Source organism: Rhinopithecus roxellana, chromosome 16, assembly GCF_007565055.1.
Source record: "Rhinopithecus roxellana isolate Shanxi Qingling chromosome 16, ASM756505v1, whole genome shotgun sequence".
NCBI classification, from domain to species: Eukaryota; Metazoa; Chordata; class Mammalia; order Primates; family Cercopithecidae; genus Rhinopithecus; species Rhinopithecus roxellana.
In genome coordinates, this window is record NC_044564.1 from 111825448 (window position 1) to 111847388 (window position 21941).

A 21941-nucleotide genomic window follows, 5' to 3' on the forward strand; every position below is an offset into this window, starting at 1 on the left:
AAAAAGAAAACCGAGATGGATGGCATACATCATTACATCCTAGACTCTTAGAAATTTAGAAATTATCAAGTTCAGTGTTTCCAAAACAAGACTCTTTGTGCCATGGTCATCAAAAATACTCAGAAGGACAATTTAACAAGTCCAGACACCCAAATTCACCGAACATAGTAATATTCAGAACTGAAGCTACAACAGAGACAAGGAAAAGTAAGAGTCCAACATAGGATTCCATAAGAAATGAAGTTTACTTACTTGAACATTCTGTGATGGATCTGGAACCAGCGAACGGGGTAGTTCCATAAAAGGGACAGGCCAGACAGAAGGCCTTCCCTGCATCGGGTTGGTAATAGTCGCGAGGACAGGGGTGACAGGGCATTAACCCAGAACGTGAGAATTTTCCTTCTGGACAAGGAACTGCGGAGGTAAAAACAAATCGCATGTGCATATAAAGTAACACACCCTATCTTTGAAAGAAGTGATTTAATCTTTGCATATAAGAAACCTACTGAATTACCTATATAATCTCTTCCATATATTTAATACCCTTACCATCTTATCATCCAGGTAAATGTTTTGTTGGGTTTCCTTCCTGTCTTTAATCACACACGTTAATTTAATAAAGTTTAGAATTGGCCACATTATTCTGATTTTTCCACCTAACACGATATCATGTTTCCCAAATCATTCCCCCAGATCATTATATAGATTTTAATAAAAGAAAAATGTTGCATCTCATTGACAGACCATGATTGATCTAACATTTTTTCTACTATTGGATATTTAGATTGTTTTCATTTGTTTGCCATTATAAATAATGCTGAAGTAAATTTTTTACATAAATCTTTGTATTTAGCTCTGATTATTTCCTTGGGATAACAGTTGACTTTGAGTAGTTGAATTAGAATAATTGGATTTGAGTAGTTGAATAGTTAGGTCTAAAGATTTGAAAAGAATAAAGCCATTGATATATAGTACCAAATCATTCAATAAGTAGTTCCAATTTATACTCCCATTAGTAGTGTATGAAATCACTCTTTTCACTGCATGCTCTTCAGCACTGGTATTATTATTATTTTTTCCAATTTGGGATGAAAATGGAATTATCGTTATTTTAATTTGCAATTTGATGATAAATGAAGTTGCTTTCTTCTACTTATTAGAAATCTTATTTCTCCTGAATAGTCTATTATTTATGGAGGATTTTTAATGTTTCTATATATTAAGAATAAGAATCTTTTGACATACTTAGACTAATTATTTTTGCCAGTTTGTGTTTTGCCTGTTAATTCTGTTTAACTGCTTTCATGAGCAAGTAATTATTACTCTTCCTTATTTAATACTAAAACAATGTAAGGTAATATATTTACCTATGCAAGTAGCTTTAGCGAAATCGGTAGTTTTATCATTAGTATTTTTGTTTGCTATTTTCTAAGTAATATGAATTGTAATTTGATTTTTTGACACAATTATTTTCAGGAAGATGGCTTAAAATGTATAAATATTTGGAATATGTATATGAGTTTTTATTAATTTGTTTTTAATCATCTTATGGTCAGAGAATTTATATTGCATAACTAATTGCTACCTTTTGAATTTTGAGATTTTTTTGTTCACTATATCTAAAGATAATTAAAAATAATAAATACTTCATTAAAAGTGTTATCACCATAGAGTAAAAAGTATAATGTGTATTATTAGTTCAGCCTTATCAATCATGTACTATAAGTTCTCTGTGTCTTTACTGATTGCCTACTTGATCTTTATAAATTCAAGGGAGTCGCAGGGTATGGTGGCTCAGAGGCCTGTAACCCCAGCACCTTGGGAAGCCGAGGTGGGCAAATCACTTGAGGTCAGGAGTTCCAGACCAGCCTGGCCAACATGGCGAAACACCATCTCTACTAAAAATACAAAAATTAGCCAGTGTGGTGGCAGGCACCTGTAATCCCAGCTACTCAGGAGCCTAAGGCAAGAGAATTGCTTTAACCCGGGAAGCAGAGGTTGCAGTGAGATGAGATGGCGCCACTGCACTCCAGCCTGAGCAAAGGAGCAAGACTCCGTCTAAAAAAAAAAAAAAAAAAAAAAAAAAACAAGGAAGGTATTAAAATCTTCCATGAAAATTTTATTTCTACAATTTATCATTGTGAGACATACAGATTTTGTTGCATTTTGCTGCTGTTATTTGATGACAAAGCTTTATTATGACTAACTTATATTGCTCGTGAATTTTGTAAAAATAACTCTTTTCCTCATGTGATGCTATTGGGCTTTGAATTGAACTTTTTCATAAACTCACTTTACCACCCCCCTACTTGCTTGTTTTTTGTATTCATTGGTCTGGAAATCTTATTATTTTTGACCTTTCACTGTCATTTGTGTTAGGCTTTTTGTAAAGAACATTCATTTGAGAATTATCATTTAACCAAATCTGAAGTTCTCTTGCCAAATAATGAGTGGAATATTAACCAAATTAAAAATGGCCTCAAACATAAAACAAACTTAGATTTTCTTCCATGATGTTTTGTTGCATTTGGCAGAGGGCAGGGGGACAGAGTACTCATGATTTAATTCTTTGGTTGGGGTTTTAGACAGCAACCAATTCAGCAATGAATTCAGATTGGGTGTGCCCTTTCCTTGGATGAACTGGCATCATCTGGATAGATATTAAAGCCATTATAAACTGAGAAAACTATTAAAAATACTAAGACTTGTCTGCATAAATGTAAGTATGGAAGACAGAACACAAAAAGTAGCTGCTCAGGATGTCAGCATTCTTATCATTTAGGGTTTGGTGTCCTTATAATAAAAATACTACAGCAGAGATAATTAGCAGTATGGTTGAAAAATTTAGAGATGGACTGAGGTTCAAGGGAGCAGGGTATGTCATGTCATAGCATCTCTTTTTTACTGACTTGAGAAAAAAAACAAAGCATTTGTGATAATCTCAAGACATTTAGATCAGAAATTTAAAACAAAAATAGCCAAATTTTTTGCTAAAGACTCTTTTATGCAATTAACAAAAGAGCTCAATGAAGAGATGGTAATTCAATCAAGAGATGGCAGAAAATATCATAGACTTTAACACAAATTTAGGAAAACATATTTCTTGCAGGTTTGGTCTTTACATGCATAAAATTTACATTTTAAAACTGTATCTTTATTTCACTAAGAACAAGGTAATTTACTGTTTGATTGATAGATCTCAGAGTGCTAGGTAGCGCTCTGTTATTCACACAAACTGTAAACTTGGTTAGTTTAAAATGGATTTCCTTTGAAGCAATTGTGAATGGAAGTTCATTCCTGATTTGGCTCTCTGCTTGTCTGTTACTGGTGTATAAGAATGCTTGTGATTTTTGCACATTAATTTTGTATCCTGAGACTTTGCTGAAGTTGCTTATCAGCTTAAGGAGATTTTGGGCTGAGACAATGGGGTTTTCTAAATATACAATCATGTCATCTGCAAACAGGGACAATTTGACTTCTTCTTTTCCTAACTGAATACCCTTGATTTCTTTCTCTTGCCTGATTGCCCTAGCCAGAACTTCCAACACTATGTTGAATAGGAGTGGTGAGAGAGGGCATCCCTGTCTTGTACCAGGTTTCAAAGGGAATTTTTCCAGTTTTTGCCCATTCAGTATGATATTAGCTGTGGGTTTGTTATAAATAGCTCTTATTATTTTGAGGTACGTTCCATCAATACCGAATTTATTGAGCGTTTTTAGCATGAAGGGCTGTTGAATTTTGTCAAAAGCCTTTTCTGCATCTATTGAGATAATCATGTGGTTCTTGACTTTGGTTCTGTTTATATGCTGGATTACGTTTATTGATTTGCGAATGTTGAACCAGCCTTGTATCCCAGGGATGAAGCCCACTTGATCATGGTGGATAAGCTTTTGGATGTACTGCTGAATCCGGTTTGCCAGTACTTTATCGAGGATTTTTGCATTGATGTTCATCAGGGATATTGGTCTAAAATTCTCTTTTTTTGTTGTGTCTCCGCCAGGCTTTGGTATCAGGATGATGTTGGCCTCATAAAATGAGTTAGGGAGGATTCCCTCTTTTTCTATTGATTGGAATAGTTTCAGAAGGAATGGTACCAGCTCCTCCTTGTACCTCTGGTAGAATTCAGCTGTGAATCCATCTGGTCCTGGACTTTTTTTGGTGGGTAGGCTTGCTTCAAAGAGAATAAAATACCTAGGAATCCAACTTACAAGGGATGTAAAGGACCTCTTCAAGGAGAACTACAAACCACTGCTCAGTGAAATCAAAGAGGACACAAGCAAATGGAAGAACATACCATGCTCATGGATAGGAAGAATCAATATCGTGAAAATGGCCATACTGCCCAAGGTTATTTATAGATTCAATGCCATCCCCATCAAGCTACCAATGAGTTTCTTCACAGAATTGGAAAAAACTGCTTTAAAGTTCATATGGAACCAAAAAAGAGCCCGCATTGCCAAGACAATCCTAAGTCAAAAGGACAAAGCTGGAGGCGTCATGCTACCTGACTTCAAACTATACTACAAGGCTACAGGAACCAAAACAGCATGGTACTGGTACCAAAACAGAGCTATAGACCAATGGAACAGAACAGAGTCCTCAGAAATAATACCACACATCTACAGCCATCTGATCTTTGACAAACCTAAGAGAAACAAGAAATGGGGAAAGGATTCCCTATTTAATAAATGGTGCTGGGAAAATTGGCTAGCCATAAGTAGAAAGCTGAAACTGGATCCTTTCCTTACTCCTTATATGAAGATTAATTCAAGATGGATTAGAGACTTAAATGTTAGACCTAATACCATAAAAACCCTAGAAGAAAATCTAGGTAGTACCATTCAGGACATAGGCATGGGCAAGGACTTCATGTCTAAAACACCAAAAGCAACGGCAGCAAAAGCCAAAATTGACAAATGGGATCTAATTAAACTAAAGAGCTTCTGCACAGCAAAAGAAACTACCATCAGAGTGAACAGGCAACCTACAGAATGGGAGAAAATTTTTGCAATCTACTCATCTGACAAAGGGCTAATATCCAGAATCTACAAAGAACTCAAACAAATATACAAGAAAAAAGCAAACAACCCCATCCAAAAGTGGGCAAAGGATATGAACAGACATTTTTCAAAAGAAGACATTCATACAGCCAACAGACACATGAAAAAATGCTCATCATCACTTGCCATCAGAGAAATGCAAATTAAAACCACAATGAGATACCATCTCACACCACTTAGAATGGCAATCATTAAAAAGTCAGGAAACAACAGGTGTTGGAGAGGATGTGGAGAAATAGGAACACTTTTACACTGTTGGTGGGATTGTAAACTAGTTCAACCATTATGGAAAACAGTATGGCAATTCCTCAAGGATCTAGAACTAGATGTACCATATGACCCAGCCATCCCACTACTGGGTATATACCCAAAGGATTATAAATTATTCTACTACAAAGACACATGCACACGTATGTTTATTGCAGCACTATTCACAATAGCAAAGACTTGGAATCAACCCAAATGTCCATCTGTGACAGACTGGATTAAGAAAATGTGGCACATATACAGCATGGAATACTATGCAGCCATAAAAAAGGATGAGTTTGCGTCCTTTGTAGGGACATGGATGCAGCTGGAAACCATCATTCTTAGCAAACTATCACAAGAACAGAAAACCAAACACCGCATGTTCTCACTCATAGGTGGGAACTGAACAATGAGATCACTTGGACTCGGGAAGGGGAACATCACACACTGGGGCCTATCATGGGGAGGGGGGTGGGGGGAGGGATTGCATTGGGGAGTTATACATGATATAAATGATGAATTGATGGGTGCAGACGAGTTGATGGGTGCAGCACACCAACATGGCACAAATATACATATGTAACAAACCTGCACGTTATGCACATGTATCCTAGAACTTAAAGTATAATAAAAAAATGAAAAAAAAAATGGATTTCCTCAATCTTAAGTTTCTAAAAGTGATTGCCTATTTGGAAAAGGTAACACACACAGCTAATAATTAGTTAACTGAAAGCATCAATCTTCCGCTGGTAAAGGTACAAAATTTTGTTTGAGAGAATATCTCTGAGTATGTATGAAATGCTGAAAAGATAAATTCCATCAGCAAAACTCAGGGTGCTGTAATGAATTAAACCTTTTTTTACATATAATTTTCAGCACAAAGATGCTCAAAAAGATGTTTATGCCCCTAGAAACTGACAGAAGGTAAAAAATTATACTAAGATGTAATAGTAATAAAATACTAACATTTCAAATAAATAAATCTATTAGCTTCTAAAAATACTTAACTCATCATTGTAATGTCTATACCTTTTAGCATAGAAAATATAAAATAAATTTTCATGTGCAATTAGCTTAAGTTATTGTCCAAGGGCAGACATTGTCATCAGAAATATATTTTCCTGCAGTGGTCAATGAGCATTCAATAGAGTATTCATATATGCAGTAAACATATATTCACACACACACATATATATGTATATATAAACATACACATGTACATAATAGTGGCACTATCTAGTACGTAATACAGTACTAAACACATACGCATACACACACACATAAATACACAATTCCTAATGAACTGGTGTCATGAGAAAAGAGGGGTGAATGTTTCATTTTGATTCTTGGCCAAAGAAACTAGTCTCCCAGTCAAGAAAAATGGAACAAAACCCTCTTTTCACCTCCTTTATTGGAGAGAGAGAGAGAAAAATAATCTAAGTATACCAAAATGATATTAAAATCAAATCACAAACAGTGCATGGAAATGACCAGGAAAAAAATGTCATATCACTTGTGCTTTTCTCTGACAGTGTTAAGGGCAACACATACAGACTTAGAGCCAAGTGGATTTTGCCTTTTCAATGGGTTTTCTTTTATTTTTTTTTTTTGAGACGGAGTCTCGCTCTGTCGCCCAGGCTGGAGTGCAGTGGCCGGTTCTCAGCTCACTGCAAGCTCCGCCTCCCGGGTTTACGCCATTCTCCTGCCTCAGCCTCCCGAGTAGCTGGGACTACATTAGCTGGGACTACAGGCGCCCGCCACCTCGCTCGGCTAGTTTTTTTTTTGTATTTAGTAGAGACGGGGTTTCACCGTGTTAGCCAGGATGGTCTTGATCTCCTGACCTTGTGATCCGCCCGTCTCGGCCTCCCAAAGTGCTGGGATTACAGGCTTGAGCCACCACGCCCGGCCTTCAATGGGTTTTCTGACTACAATTAATAATACTATATTGTATACTAGAAATTTGCTAAGAGAATTTCGGCTTCTCTTACCACACACACACACAAAGAAGGGCAACTATGTGAGATGATGTATATGTGCATAAGAATATCATAACATCATTTTGTACACCTTAATTATAGATCATTTTAAATAAATAAATCAGTTTCTTAAGATGAGGTCAGAGGTCAATGACTTCCTGAGCCTCCTTTTAACTTCGTTCTGGAGAGTCAGGGTAAAAGGTGGTGTCATCCTGTCTAAACATCATCTTTTCTTCTCCTACAGGATCATATATTAACAACAACAACAACAAGTCACCTGTGGAATTCTTCAGATAAAAATTATCTTTAATGAATAAAAAATTTCAGACTCTTGAGTGTGTATCTACAAACACAAGAATATGTAATAATCTAAGAAGTTATAAAAAGTAAAATGTACAAATAAATTACTTTAACAAACTAATATACTTTGTGATACTTAAACATGATTGCTATCTTGAATAATAATATTTTAAGTGCCACATGATAGAGAAATACAAAACTAATGTCTTGGCAAAAAATAAGGTAAATGGTACACTATAAAAATAAATCAATACTGAAAGATAGAAAATAAATCAATAACAAAAATAATCAATCAATACCAAAAGAGAAAATAAAGAAAAAGGAAGGAAAGAAAGAAGGGAAGGAAAAGGCAGAAAGAAAGGCAGATAAAAGAAAGAAAGAAGGAAAGGCAGGCGAAAGAAAGGCAGGTAAAAGGAAAAGAAAAAGGCAAAAATGAGAGAAAGAGAAAGAAGGAAAGAGAAAGGCAAAAGCAAGCAAACAAAAAAGAGAAAGAGAGAGGAGTTAAAAACTAAGAAAGAATATATATAAGGGACCATTTTAGAACTTATACATATTTAAGTTTAAAATAAAATGTTTATCCAGCACCACAGAAGAATGTTAACTTTTGTCATTTGTAATTCCCACTCATGAGAAGCAGAATGTGGTTAAACTTATGCTAGGAATATTAAGAGAGTAGGGCCAGAGATTTAGAGACTTTCTGGGAATTATAACTCCTAATTATAATATTTTAGTATTACACAAACCTCAAGGTTTATTCAGAAAGCTAAGAGAAAAAAAATGTCAAATATGAACTTGTTTCACTATAAAAATCCTAGTTGCTTTTGTGGTTAGAGGAAGTGAGCAGGAAGAGAGAATTTTTACTGTGGACTTTCTGCCAAAATTAGTTCTTATATTGACAAAATAAAAGAGTCTCTGGCAGATCTATTTCAATCAGAATGTGAAGGTTTGTGGGACTTTTAATTAAAAGATCCAAAGATTGGGGGGCACGCAAGATGGCCGAATAGGAACAGCTCCAGCCTCCAGCTCCCAGCGTGAGCAACACAGAAGACAGGTGATTTCTGCATTTTCAACTGAGGAACGCAGCTCATCAAAAGCAATGGAACAAAGCTGTATGGAGAATGACTTTGACGAGCTGAGAGAAGAAGGCTTCAGTCGATCAAACTTCTCAGAGCTAAAGGAGGAACTATGTTCCCAGTGCAAAGAAACTAAAAACCTTGAAAAAAGAATGGAAGAATGAATAACTAGAATAACCAATGCAGAGAAGTCCATAAACGAACTGAGAGAGATGAAAACCACGACATGAGAACTACGTGACAAATGCACAAACTTCAGAAACTGACACGATCAACTGGAAGAAAGAGTATCAGCGATTGGAGATCAAATGAGTGAAATGAAGCGAGAAGAGAAGTTTAGAGAAAAAAGAGTAACAAGAAATGAACAAAGACTCCAAGAAATATGGGATTATGTGAAAAGACCAAATCTACGTCTGATTGGTGTGCCTGAAAGTGACAGGGAGAATGGAACCAAGTTGGAAAACACTCTGCAGGATATTATCCAGGAGAACTTCCCCAACCTAGCAAGGCAGGCTAACATTCAAATTCAGGAAATACAGAGAATGCCACAAAGGTACTCCTCGAGAAGAGCAACTCCGAGACACATAATTGTCAGATTCACCAAAGTTGAAATGAAGGAAAAAATCTTAAGGGCAGCCAGAGAGAAAGGTCGGGTTACCCACAAAGGAAAGCCCATCAGACTAACAGCAGATCTCTCAGCAGAAACTCTCCAAGCCAGAAGAGAGTGGGGGTCAATATTCAACATTTGAAAAGAATTTTCAACCCAGAATTTCATATCCAGCCAAACTAAGTTTCATAAGTGAAGGAGAAATAAAATCCTTTACAGACAAGCAAATGCTTAGAGATTTTGTCACTACCAGGCCTGCCCTACAAGAGATCCTCAAGGAAGCACTAAACATGGAAAGGAACAACCAGTACCAGCCATTGCAAAAACATGCCAAAATGTAAAGACCATTGATGCTAAGAGGAAACTGCATCAACTAACGAGCAAAATAACCAGCTAATATCATAATGACAGGATCAAGTTCACACATAACAATATTAACCTTAAATGTAAATGGACTAAATGCTCCAATTAAAAGACACAGACTGGCAAATTTGGTAAAGAGTCAAGACCCTTAAGTTTGCTGTATTCAGGAGACCCATCTCACATGCAGAGACACACATAGGCTCCAAAGAAAGGGATGGAGGAAGATCTACCAAGCAAATGGAAAACAAAAAAAGGCAGGGGTTACAATCCTAGTCTCTGATAAAACAGATTTTAAACCAACAAAGATCAAAAGAGACAAAGAAAGCCATTACATAATGGTAAAGGGATCAATTCAACAAGAAAAGCTAACTACCCTAAATATATATACACCCAATACAGGAGCACCCAGATTCATAAGGCAAGTCCTTAGAGACTTACAAAGAGACTTGGACTCCCACAAAATAATAATCAGAGACTTTAACACCCCACTATCAACATGAGACAGATGAACAAGACAGAAAGTTAACAAGGATATCCAGGAATTGAACTCAGCTCTGCACCAAGAAGACCTAATAGACCTCTGCAGAACTCTCCACCCCAAATCAACAGAATATACATTCTCAGCACATCTCACCTATTCCAAAATTGACCACATAGTTGGAAGTAAAGCACTCCTCAGCAAATGTAAAAGAACAGAAATCATAACAAACTGTCTCTCAGACCACAGTGCAATCAAACTAGAACTCAGGACTAAGAAACTCAATCAAAACTGATCAACTACATGGAAACTGAACAACCTGCTCCTGAATGACTGCTGGGTGCATAATGAAATGAAGAGAGAAATAAAGACGTTCTTTGAAACCAATGAGAACAAAGATACAACATACCAGAATCTCTGGGACACATTTAAAGCAGTGTGTAGAGGGAAATTTATAGCAATAAATGCCCACAAGAGAAAGCAGGAAAGATCTAAAATTGACACTCTAACATCACAATTAAAAGAACTAGAGAGGCAAGAGCAAACACATTCAAAAGCTAGCAGAAGGCAAGAAATAACTAAGATCAGAGCAGAACTGAAGGAGATACAGACACAAAAAAGCCTTCAAAAAAATCAATGAATCCAGGAGCTGGTTTTTTGAAAAGATCAACAAAATTGATAGACTGCTAGCAAGACTAATAAAGAAGAAAAGAGAGAAGAATCAAATAGTCACAACAAAAAATGATAAAGGGGATATCACCACTGACCCCACAGAAATACAAACTACCATCAGAGAATACTATAAACACCTCTATGCAAATAAACTAGAAAACCTAGAAGAAATGGATAAATTCCTGGACACTTACACTCTCCCAAGACTAAACCAGGAAGAAGTTGAATCCCTGAATAGACCAATAGCAGGCTCTGAAATAGGCAATAATTAATAGCCTACCAACCAAAAAAAGTCCAGGACCAGATGGATTCACAGCTGAATTCTACCAGAGGTACAAGGAGGAGCTGGTACCATTCCTTCTGAAACTATTCCAATCAATAGAAAAATAGGGAATCCTCCCTAGCTCATTTTATGAGGCCAACATCATCCTGATACCAAAGCCTGGCAGAGACACAACAGAAAAAGAGAATTTTAGACCAATATCCCTCATGAACATCAATGCAAAAATCCTCAGTAAAATACTGGCAAACCGAATCCAGCAGCACATCAAAAAGCTTATCCACCATGATCAAGTAGGCTTCATCCCTGGGATGCAAGGCTGGTTCAACATACGCAAATCAATAAATGTAATCCAGCATATAAACATAACCAAAGACAAAAACCACATGATTATCTCAATAGATGCAGAAAAGACCTTTGACAAAATTCAACAGTCCTTCCTGCTAAAAACTCTCAATAAACTAGGTATTGATGGAACGCATCTCAAAGTAATAACAGCTATTTATGACAAATCCACAGCCAATATCATACTGAATGGGCAAAAACTGGAAGCATTCCCTTTGAAAACTGGCACAAGATAAGGATGCCCTCTCTTACCACTCCTATTCAACTTAATGTTGGAAGTTCTGGCTAGGGCAACCAGGCAAGAGAAAGAAATAAAGGGTATTCAATTAGGAAAAGAAGAAGTCAAGTTGTCCCTGTTTGCAGATGACATGATTGTATATTTAGAAAACACCATCGGGGCGGAGCAAGATGGCCGAATAGGAACAGCTCCAGTCTCCAACTCCCAGCACGAGCGACACAGAAGACCGGTGATTTCTGCATTTTCAACTGAGGTACTGGGGTCATCTCACTAGGGAGTGCCGGACAATCGGTGCTGGTCAGCTGCTGCAGCCTGACCAGCGAGAGCTGAAGCAGGGCAAGGCATCGCCTCACCTGTAAGCGCAAGGGGGAAGGGAATCCGTTTTCCTAGCCAGGGGAACTGAGACACACAACACCTGGAAAATCGGGTAACTCCCACCCCAATACCGTGCTTTAAGCAAACAGGCACACCAGGAGAATATATCCCACACCTGGCCGGGAGGGTCCCACGCCCACGGAGCCTCCCTCACTGCTAACACAGCAGTCTGCAGCGATCTATCTGCAAGGCAGCAGTGAGGCTGGGGGAGGGGCGCCCGCCATTGCTAAGGCTCAAGTAGGTAAGCAAAGCCGCTGGGAAGCTCGAACTGGGTGGAGCTCACAGCAGCTCAAGGAAACCTGCCTGTCTCTGTAGACTCCACCTCTGGGGACAGCGCACAGCTGAAGACCAACAGGGGAAGCAGCGGGGGCTGGTGCAGACGCGAACGACTCTGTCTGACAGCTTTGGGGAGAGCCATGGATCTCCCAACGCGGAGGTTGAGATCTGAGAACGGACAGACTGCCTGCTCAGGTGGGTCCCTGACCCCTGAGTAGCCTAGCTGGGAGACATCCCCCACTAGGGGCAGTCTGACACCCCACACCTCAAAGGGTGGAGTACAGCCCTGAGAGGAAACTTCCAAAGGAAGAATCAGACAGGTAGAGTAGCTGTTCAGCAATATTCTATCTTCGGCAACCTCTGCTGCTGATACCCAGGCAAACAGGGTCTGGAGTGGACCTCAAGCAATCTCCAGCAGACCAACAGACAGTCCTTCTGACTGTCAGAAGGAAAACTATCAAACAGGAAGGACACCTATACCAAAACCCCATCAGTACGTCACCATCATCAAAGACCAGAGACAGATAAAACCACAAAGATGGGGAAGAAGCAGGGCAGAAAAGCTGGAAATTCAAAAAATAAGAGCGCATCTCCCCCTGCAAAGGAGCGCAGCCCATCGCCAGCAACGGATCAAAGCTGGTCAGAGAATGACTTTGACGAGATGAGAGAAGAAGGCTTCAGTCCATCAAACTTCTCAGAGCTAAAGGAGGAATTACGTACCCAGCGCAAAGAAACTAAAAATCTTGAAAAAAGAGTGGAAGAATTTACAGCTAGACTAATTAATGCAGAGAAGATCATAAACGAAATGACAGAGATGAAAACCATGACACGAGAAATACGTGACAAATGCACAAGCTTCAGTAACCGACTCGATCAACTGGAAGAAAGAGTATCAGCGATTGAAGATCAAATGAATGAAATGAAGCGAGAAGAGAAACCAAAAGAAAAAAGAAGAAAAAGAAATGAACAAAGCCTACAAGAAGTATGGGATTACGTAAAAAGACCAAATCTACGTCTGATTGGGGTGCCTGAAAGTGAGGGGGAAAATGGAACCAACTTGGAAAACACTCTTCAGGATATCATCCAGGAGAACTTCCCCAACCTAGTAGGGCAGGCCAACATTCAATTTCAGGAAATACAGAGAACGCCACAAAGATACTCCTCCAGAAGAGCAACTCCAAGACACATAATTGCCAGATTCACCAAAGTTGAAATGAAGGAAAAAATCTTAAGGGCAGCCAGAGAGCAAGGTCGGGTTACCCACAAAGGGAAGCCCATCAGACTAACAGCAGATCTCTCGGCAGAAACTCTACAAGCCAGAAGAGAGTGGGGGCCAATATTCAACGTTCTTAAAGAAAAGAATTTTAAACCCAGAATTTCATATCCAGGCAAACTAAGTTTCATCAGTGAAGGAGAAATAAAATCCTTTACAGATAAGCAAATGCTTAGAGATTTTGTCACCACCAGGCCTGCCTTACAAGAGACCCTGAAGGAAGCCCTAAACATGGAAAGGAACAACCGGTACCAGCCATTGCAAAAACATGCCAAAATGTAAAGACCATCGAGGCTAGGAAGAAACTGCATCAACTAATGAGCAAAATAACCAGTTATTATCATAATGCCAGGATCAAGTTCACACATAACAATATTAACCTTAAATGTTAATGGATTAAATGCTCCAATTAAAAGACACAGACTGGCAAACTGGATAAAGAGTCAAGACCCATCAGTCTGCTGTATTCAGGAGACCCATCTCACATGCAGAGACATACATAGGCTCAAAATAAAGGGATGGAGGAAGATCTACCAAGCAAATGGAGAACAAAAAAAAGCAGGGGTTGCAATCCTAGTCTCTGATAAAACAGACTTTAAACCATCAAAGATCAAAAGAGACAAAGAAGGCCATTACATAATGGTAAAGGGATCAATTCAACAGGAAGAGCTAACTCTCCTAAATATATATGCACCCAATACAGGAGCACCCAGATTCATAAAGCAAGTCCTTAGAGACTTACAAAGAGACTTAGACTCCCATACAATAATAATGGGAGACTTCAACACTCCACTGTCAAAATTAGACAGATCAAGGAGACAGAAAGTTAACAAAGATATCCAGGAATTGAACTCATCTCTCCACCAAGTGGACCTAATAGACATCTATAGAACTCTCCACCCCAAATCAACAGAATATACATTCTTCTCAGCACCACGTCGCACTTATTCCAAAATTGACCACATAATTGGAAGTAAAGCACTCCTCAGCAAATGTAAAAGAACAGAAATTATAACAAACTGTCTCTCAGATCACAGTACAATCAAACTAGAACTCAGGACTAAGAAACTCAAACAAAACCGCTCAACTACATGGAAACTGAACAACCTGCTCCTGAATGACTACTGGGTACATAACGAAATGAAAGCGGAAATAAAGATGTTCTTTGAAACCAATGAGAACAAAGATACAACATACCAGAATCTCTGGGACACATTTAAAGCAGTGTGTAGAGGGAAATTTATAGCACTAAATGCCCACAAGAGAAAGCAGGAAAAATCTAAAATGGACACTCTAACATCACAATTAAAAGAACTAGAGAGGCAAGAGCAAACACATTCAAAAGCTAGCAGAAGGCAAGAAATAACTAAGATCAGAGCAGAACTGAAGGAGATAGAGACACAAAAAACCCTCCAAAAAATCAATTAATCCAGGAGTTGGTTTTTTGAAAAAAATCAACAAAATTGACAGACCGCTAGCAAGGCTAATAAAGAAGAAAAGAGAGAGGAATCAAATAGACGCAATAAAAAATGATAAAGGGGATATCACCACTGACCCCACAGAAATACAAACAACCATCAGAGAATACTACAAATGCCTCTACGCAAATCAACTAGAAAATCTAGAAGAAATGGATAATTTCCTGGACACTTACACTCTCCCAAGGCTAAACCAGGAAGAAGTTGAATCCCTGAATAGACCAATAGCAGGCTCTGAAATTGAGGCAATAATTAATAGCCTACCCACCAAAAAAAGTCCAGGACCAGATGGATTCACAGCTGAATTCTACCAGAGGTACAAGGAGGAGCTGGTACCATTCCTTCTGAAACTATTCCAATCAATAGAAAAAGAGGGAATCCTCCCTAACTCATTTAATGAGGCCAACATCATCCTGATACCAAAGCTTGGCAGAGACACAAGAAAAAAAGAGAATTTTAGACCAATATCCCTGATGAACATCGATGCAAAAATTCTCAATAAAATACTGGCAAACCGGATTCAGCAGCACATCCAAAAGCTTATCCACCATGATCAAGTGGGCTTCATCCCTGGGATGCAAGGCTGGTTCAACATTCGCAAATCAATAAACGTAATCCAGCATATAAACAGAACCAAAGACAAGAACCACATGATTATCTCAATAGATGCAGAAAAGGCTTTTGACAAAATTCAACAGCCCTTCATGCTAAAAACGCTCAATAAATTCTGTATCAATGGAACATGCCTCAAAATAATAAGAGCTATTTATGACAAACCCACAGCTAATATCACTCTGAATGGGCAAAAACTGGAAAAATTCCCTTTGAAAACTGGCACAAGACAGGGATGCCCTCTCTCACCACTCCTATTCAACATAGTCTTGGAAGTTCTGGCTAGGGCAATCAGGCAAGAGAAAGAAATCAAGGGTATCCAGTTAGGAAAAGAAGAAGTCAAATTGTCCCTGTTTGCAGATGACATGATTGTATATTTAGAAAACCCCATCGTCTCAGCCCAAAATCTCCTTCAGCTGATAAGCAACTTCAGCAACGTCTCAGGATACAAAATTAATGTGCAAAAATCACAAGCATTCTTATACACCAGTAACAGACAAGCAGAGAGCCAAATCAGGAATGAACTTCCATTCACAATTGCTTCAAAGAGAATAAAATACCTAGGAATCCAACTTACAAGGGATGTAAAGGACCTCTTCAAGGAGAACTACAAACCACTGCTCAGTGAAATAAAAGAGGATACAAACAAATGGAAGAACATACCATGCTCATGGATAGGAAGAATCAATATCGTGAAAATGGCCATATTGCCCAAGGTTATTTATAGATTCAATGCCATCCCCATCAAGCTACCAATGAGTTTCTTCACAGAGTTGGAAAAAACTGCTTTAAAGTTCATATGGAACCAAAAAAGAGCCCGCATTGCCTAGACAATCCTAAGTCAAAAGGACAAAGCTGGAGGCGTCACGCTACCTGACTTCAAACTATACTACAAGGCTACAGGAACCAAAACAGCATGGTACTGGTACCAAAACAGAGATATAGACCAATGGAACAGAACAGAGTCCTCAGAAATAATACCACACATCTACAGCCCTCTGATCTTTGACAAACCTAAGAGAAACAAGAAATGGGGAAAGGATTCCCTATTTAATAAATGGTGCTGGGAAAATTGGCTAGCCATAAGTAGAAAGCTGAAGCTGGATCCTTTCCTTACTCCTTATATGAAGATTAATTCAAGATGGATTAGAGACTTAAATGTTAGACTTAATACCATAAAAACCCTAGAAGAAAATCTAGGTAGTACCATTCAGGACATAGGCATGGGCAAGGACTTCATGTCTAAAACACCAAAAGCAACGGCAGCAAAAGCCAAAATTGACAAATGGGATCTAATTAAACTAAAGAGCTTTTGCACAGCAAAAGAAACTACCATCAGAGTGAACAGGCAACCTACAGAATGGGAGAAAATTTTTGCAACCTACTCATCTGACAAAGGGCTAATATCCAGAATCTACAAAGAACTCAAACAAATATACAAGAAAAAAACAAACAACCCCATCAAAAAGTGGGGAAAGGATATGAACAGACATTTCTCAAAAGAAGACATTCATACAGCCAACAGACACATGAAAAAATGCTCATCATCACTCGCCATCAGAGAAATGCAAATCAAAACCACAATGAGATACTATCTCACACCAGTTAGAATGGCAATCATTAAAACGTCAGGAAACAACAGTTGTTGGAGAGGATGTGGAGAAATAGGAACACTTTTACACTGTTGGTGGGATTGTAAACTAGTTCAACCATTATGGAAAACAGTATGGCAATTCCTCAAGGATCTAGAACTAGATGTACCATATGACCCAGCCATCCCACTACTGGGTATATACCCAAAGGATTATAAATCATTCTACTACAAAGACACATGTACATGTATGTTTATTGCGGCATTATTCACAATAGCAAAGACTTGGAGTCAACCCAAATGTCCATCTGTGACAGACTGGATTAAGAAAATGTGGCACATATACACCATGGAATACTATGCAGCCATAAAAAAGGATGAGTTTGCATCCTTTGTAGGGACATGGATGCAGCTGGAAACCATCATTCTTAGCAAACTATCACAAGAAGAGAAAACCAAACACCGCATGTTCTCACTCATAGGTGGGAACTGAACAATGAGATCACTTGGACTCGGGAAGGGGAACATCACACACTGGGGCCTATCATGGGGAGGGGGGAGGAGGGAGGGATTGCCTTGGGGAGTTATACATGATATAAATGATGAATTGATGGGTGCTGACGAGTTGATGGATGCAGCACACCAACATGGCATAAGTATACATATGTAACAAACCTGCACGTTATGCACATGTACCCTAGAACTTAAAGTTTAATTAAAAAAAAAAAAAAAAAAAAAAAAAAAAGAAAACACCATCATCTCAGCCCAAAATCTCCTTAAGCTGATAAGCAACTTCAGCAAAGGCACAGGATACAAAATCAATGTGCAACAATCACAAGCATTCTTATACACCAATAACAGACAAACAGAGAGCCAAATTATGAATGAACTCCCATTCACAATAGCTTCAAAGAGAATAAAATACCTAGGAATCCAACTTACAAGGGATGTGAAGGACTTCTTCAAGGAAAACTGCAAACCACTGCTCAGTGAAATAAAAGAGGACACAAACAAATGGAAGAACATACCATGCTCATGGATAGGAAGAATCAATATCGTAAAAATGGCCATACTGCCCAAGGTTATTTATAGATTCAATGCCATCCCCATCAAGCTACCAATGACTTTCTTCACAGAATTGGAAAAAACTGCTTTAAAGTTCATATGGAACCAAAAAAGAGCCCACATTGCGAAGACAATCCTAAGCCAAAAGAACAAAGCTGGATGCATCATGCTACCTGACTTCCAACTATAGTACAGTAACCAAAACAGCATGGTAATGGTACCAAAACAGAGATATAGACCAATGGAACAGAACAGAGCCCTCAGAAATAATACCACACATCTACAGCCATCTGATCTTTGACAAACCTGACAAAAACAAGAAATGAGGAAAGGATTCCCTATTTAATAAATGGTGCTGGGAAAACTGGCTAGCCATAAGTAGAAAGCTGAAACTGGATCCTTTCCTTACTCCTTATTTGAAAATTAATTCAAGATGGATTAAAGACTTAAATTAAAGACCTAAAACCATAAAAACCGTAGAAGAAAACCTAGGTAATAACATTCAGGACATAGGCATGGGCAAGGACTTCATGTCTAAAACACCAAAAGCAATGGCAGCAAAAGCCAAAATTGACAAATGGGATCTAATTAAACTAAAGAGCTTTTGCACAGCAAAAGAAACTACCATCAGAGTGAACAGGCAACTCACAGAATGGGTGAAAATGTTTGCAATCTACTCATCTGACAAAGGGCTAATATCCAGAACCTACAAAGAACTCAAACAAATTTACAAAAAAAAAAAAAAGCAAGCAACCCTACCAAAAAGTGTGCAAAGGATATGAACAGACACTTCTCAAAAGAAGACATTCATACAGCCAATAGACACATGAAAAAATGCTCATCATCACTCGCCATCAGAGAAATGCAAATCAAAACCACAATGAGATACGATCTCACACCAGTTAGAATGGCAATCATTAAAAAGTCAGGAAACAACAGGTGCTGGAGAGGATGTAGAGAAATAGGAACCCTTTTACACTGTTGGTGGGACTGTAAACTAGTTCAACCATTGTGGAAAACAGTATGGCGATTCCTCAAGGATCTAGAACTAGAAATACCATTTGACCCAGCCACCCCATTACTGGGGATATACCCAAAGGATTGTAAATCATGCTGCTATAAAGACACATGCACATGTATGTTTATTGTGGCACTATTCACAATAGCAAAGACTTGGAATCAACCCAAATCTCCATCAGTGACAGACTGGATTAAGAAAATATGGCACATATACACCATGGAATACTATGCAGCCATTAAAAGGATGAGTTCGTGTCCTTTGCAGGGACATGGATGCAGCTGGAAACCGTCATTCTCAGCAAACTATCACAAGAACAGAAAACCAAACACCACATGTTCTCACTCACAGGTGGGAACTGAACAATGAGATCACTTGGACACAGGAAGGGGAACATCACACACCTGGGCCTATTGTGGGGAAGGGGCAGGGGGAAGGGATAGCATTAGGAGATATACCTAATGTAAATGACGAGTTAATGGGTGCAGCACACCAACATGGCACAAGTATACATATGTAACAAACCTGCATGTTGTGCACATGTACCCTAGAACTTAAAAAAACAAAAAAGATCCAAAGATGATATTATCCAACAGACATGGTTTATGAGTTTCAGTTAGGCCCTAAATTTTCTTCTCAACTCTTCGGTGAAACTATTGGGTTGATGAATATTACTTGCCCAATGCCTCAGGTCTCACAGACTTGTATCTACCTTGATTCTACTAGACTGAGATAATTTAAACAGATGAAGTATATAAAAACGTATCATTCAGAATGTGTTTTGCATGTTTCCTTTTGTCCCAATGCACTTAACTTATGAGGACTATAACTTCCAAGATGCAATGCGGGAAACGCCCCTTCCTGCCCTTGCACATTAACTTTTCCTAGCTCTTGTTTACTGGTAATCTCTAACTGGATGAAGTCAAGCATGGCTAGCGTGCAGTGTGAGTAGGAAGTGTGCCTATGTGTCTCTGTGTTGTCTGAGAGAAGCAGGGAACCAGTAGGTTGGCTTCTTCAAAACACCATTCATTCAATATGGGAACAGCTTCTTCACTTCTCAGTTGCCATAGACTTTAGGTTTTTAAATAAAACTGTAGAGGTAGGATATACAATTTTTTTAAAAAAAATCTTTCATCAAGGAATGTTTGTTTGGTTCCCAGTGAGTAGCAGAGGTAGGCCAACAACGCTTTATTTTTAGTCCAGTTCTATTGACTTTGCAAATTACAGTAGTTGCAATTTTTTGAAATTTCTGGAAGTAGGCTGACCCTGACTGTCAGTCCTAGTTTCATTGTCATTCTAAGTTTTCATCTTTTGTTTTTGTTTACATGTTCATGAGTATTTTGCTGGAAAACATCCCTCAGTAGGGATGTTAGTCAGAAATACTTAAAAATTGGAACTCTCATCTTTTTATTTCTATTTAAACCAGTGGTTCTCAATGTGTGGTCCCTGGACCAGTAGAATCAGCATTACTTGAAAACTAGTTGTTAATAGGAATGCAAATTCTCCGACCCCTCCCCAGACCTACCTAATCAAAGACCCTGGAGGTAGGGCCTCGCAATCTGTCTTAAAAAGCTCTCCAGGCTGACATTTGAGAACCAAAATTAGTGGCTCTCAGATTTTCCTAATCACCTCAAATAGTCACCTGGGGAAACTTAAGAAAACCAATTCCCAGCCTCTACTCAGACAAGTTAAATCAGAATCTCTGGAAGAGAAGATCAGGTTTCAGTACTTTAAAAATACTCACGTAAATGTGAAGATGATTCTAATGTGCTGTTCGAGTGAATAACCAGTTAAGAAAACCCTCAACTAGTAGGGAGTGAAATGTAATAACCCACAGAATAAAATACGTTTAGAGTTTCAAGAAACACTAGACAGAACTTCACTTTATAAAGGAGGGAATGAAGTTCCTAGTTTAGATGTATTTCTACCATATCACGAAGCCACATGTTTATTACTGTTTGAGGCCTGAGACAAAGTCTTGTACTTCTTTAGTGTTCCTAACCCAGCCCAGTGTTGACACAGCAGGTATTTATACCTAAGTGTTAACTGGCTAAGAAACTAAACAAAAAAAACCTTTTTATGAAGAGACAGTTATTTCCATTCTGTGCATAGAGTAGATGTATGGTTTTGCTGAAAATATGCCACTCCTTCATGCATAGAACCTAGTAAGTTTAAAGAAATATCAATGCCTAAGGCTTTGATAACCTCCACATGCAGAAATGTTCACGGCTCCTCTTTTCACGGTTGAGGTGTTTTCTGGACATGAGAGGCAGCTCCGGGAACCAAATTTTGGCTGATAAGTGCCCAGTGGACACGATTCACAAGTCTCAAGTCCGCTGTATGAGTAGGTACCTTGTTTACACTGAGCTGAAAAGAAAAAGGTAATATTATTATCAACAATGATATTAAGCAGCACAAAATTAGCACTGTGTGGGATAGGGTTTTCTGCAACTTAGGACAGAATGAGGAACCCAGAGGGCTCTTTCTCCTGTTAGCTAAGCATATGCATATTATGGCACCACCATCCTTCTCTATACTAAGTTTTAGACTATTTCCATTTACTTCCATTATGACCTTTTACAGTGTTTGATGCATAGAACATGTTCAATAAA

General features: G+C 38.5%; 1 protein-coding gene across 1 annotated transcript in view; it reads right to left on the bottom strand.

Moving 5' to 3' along the window:
- SVEP1 (sushi, von Willebrand factor type A, EGF and pentraxin domain containing 1) overlaps positions 1–21941 on the bottom strand; it is a 260322-nt gene that overhangs the window by 100893 nt on the left and 137488 nt on the right. Inside the window, exons 18-19 of the mRNA XM_010365569.2 lie at positions 21535–21696; positions 253–414 (exon numbers count right to left, since the gene is read on the bottom strand). Of these exons, the coding sequence (XP_010363871.2) occupies positions 253–414; positions 21535–21696 (324 nt within the window). The remainder of the gene's footprint in view (positions 1–252; positions 415–21534; positions 21697–21941) is intronic.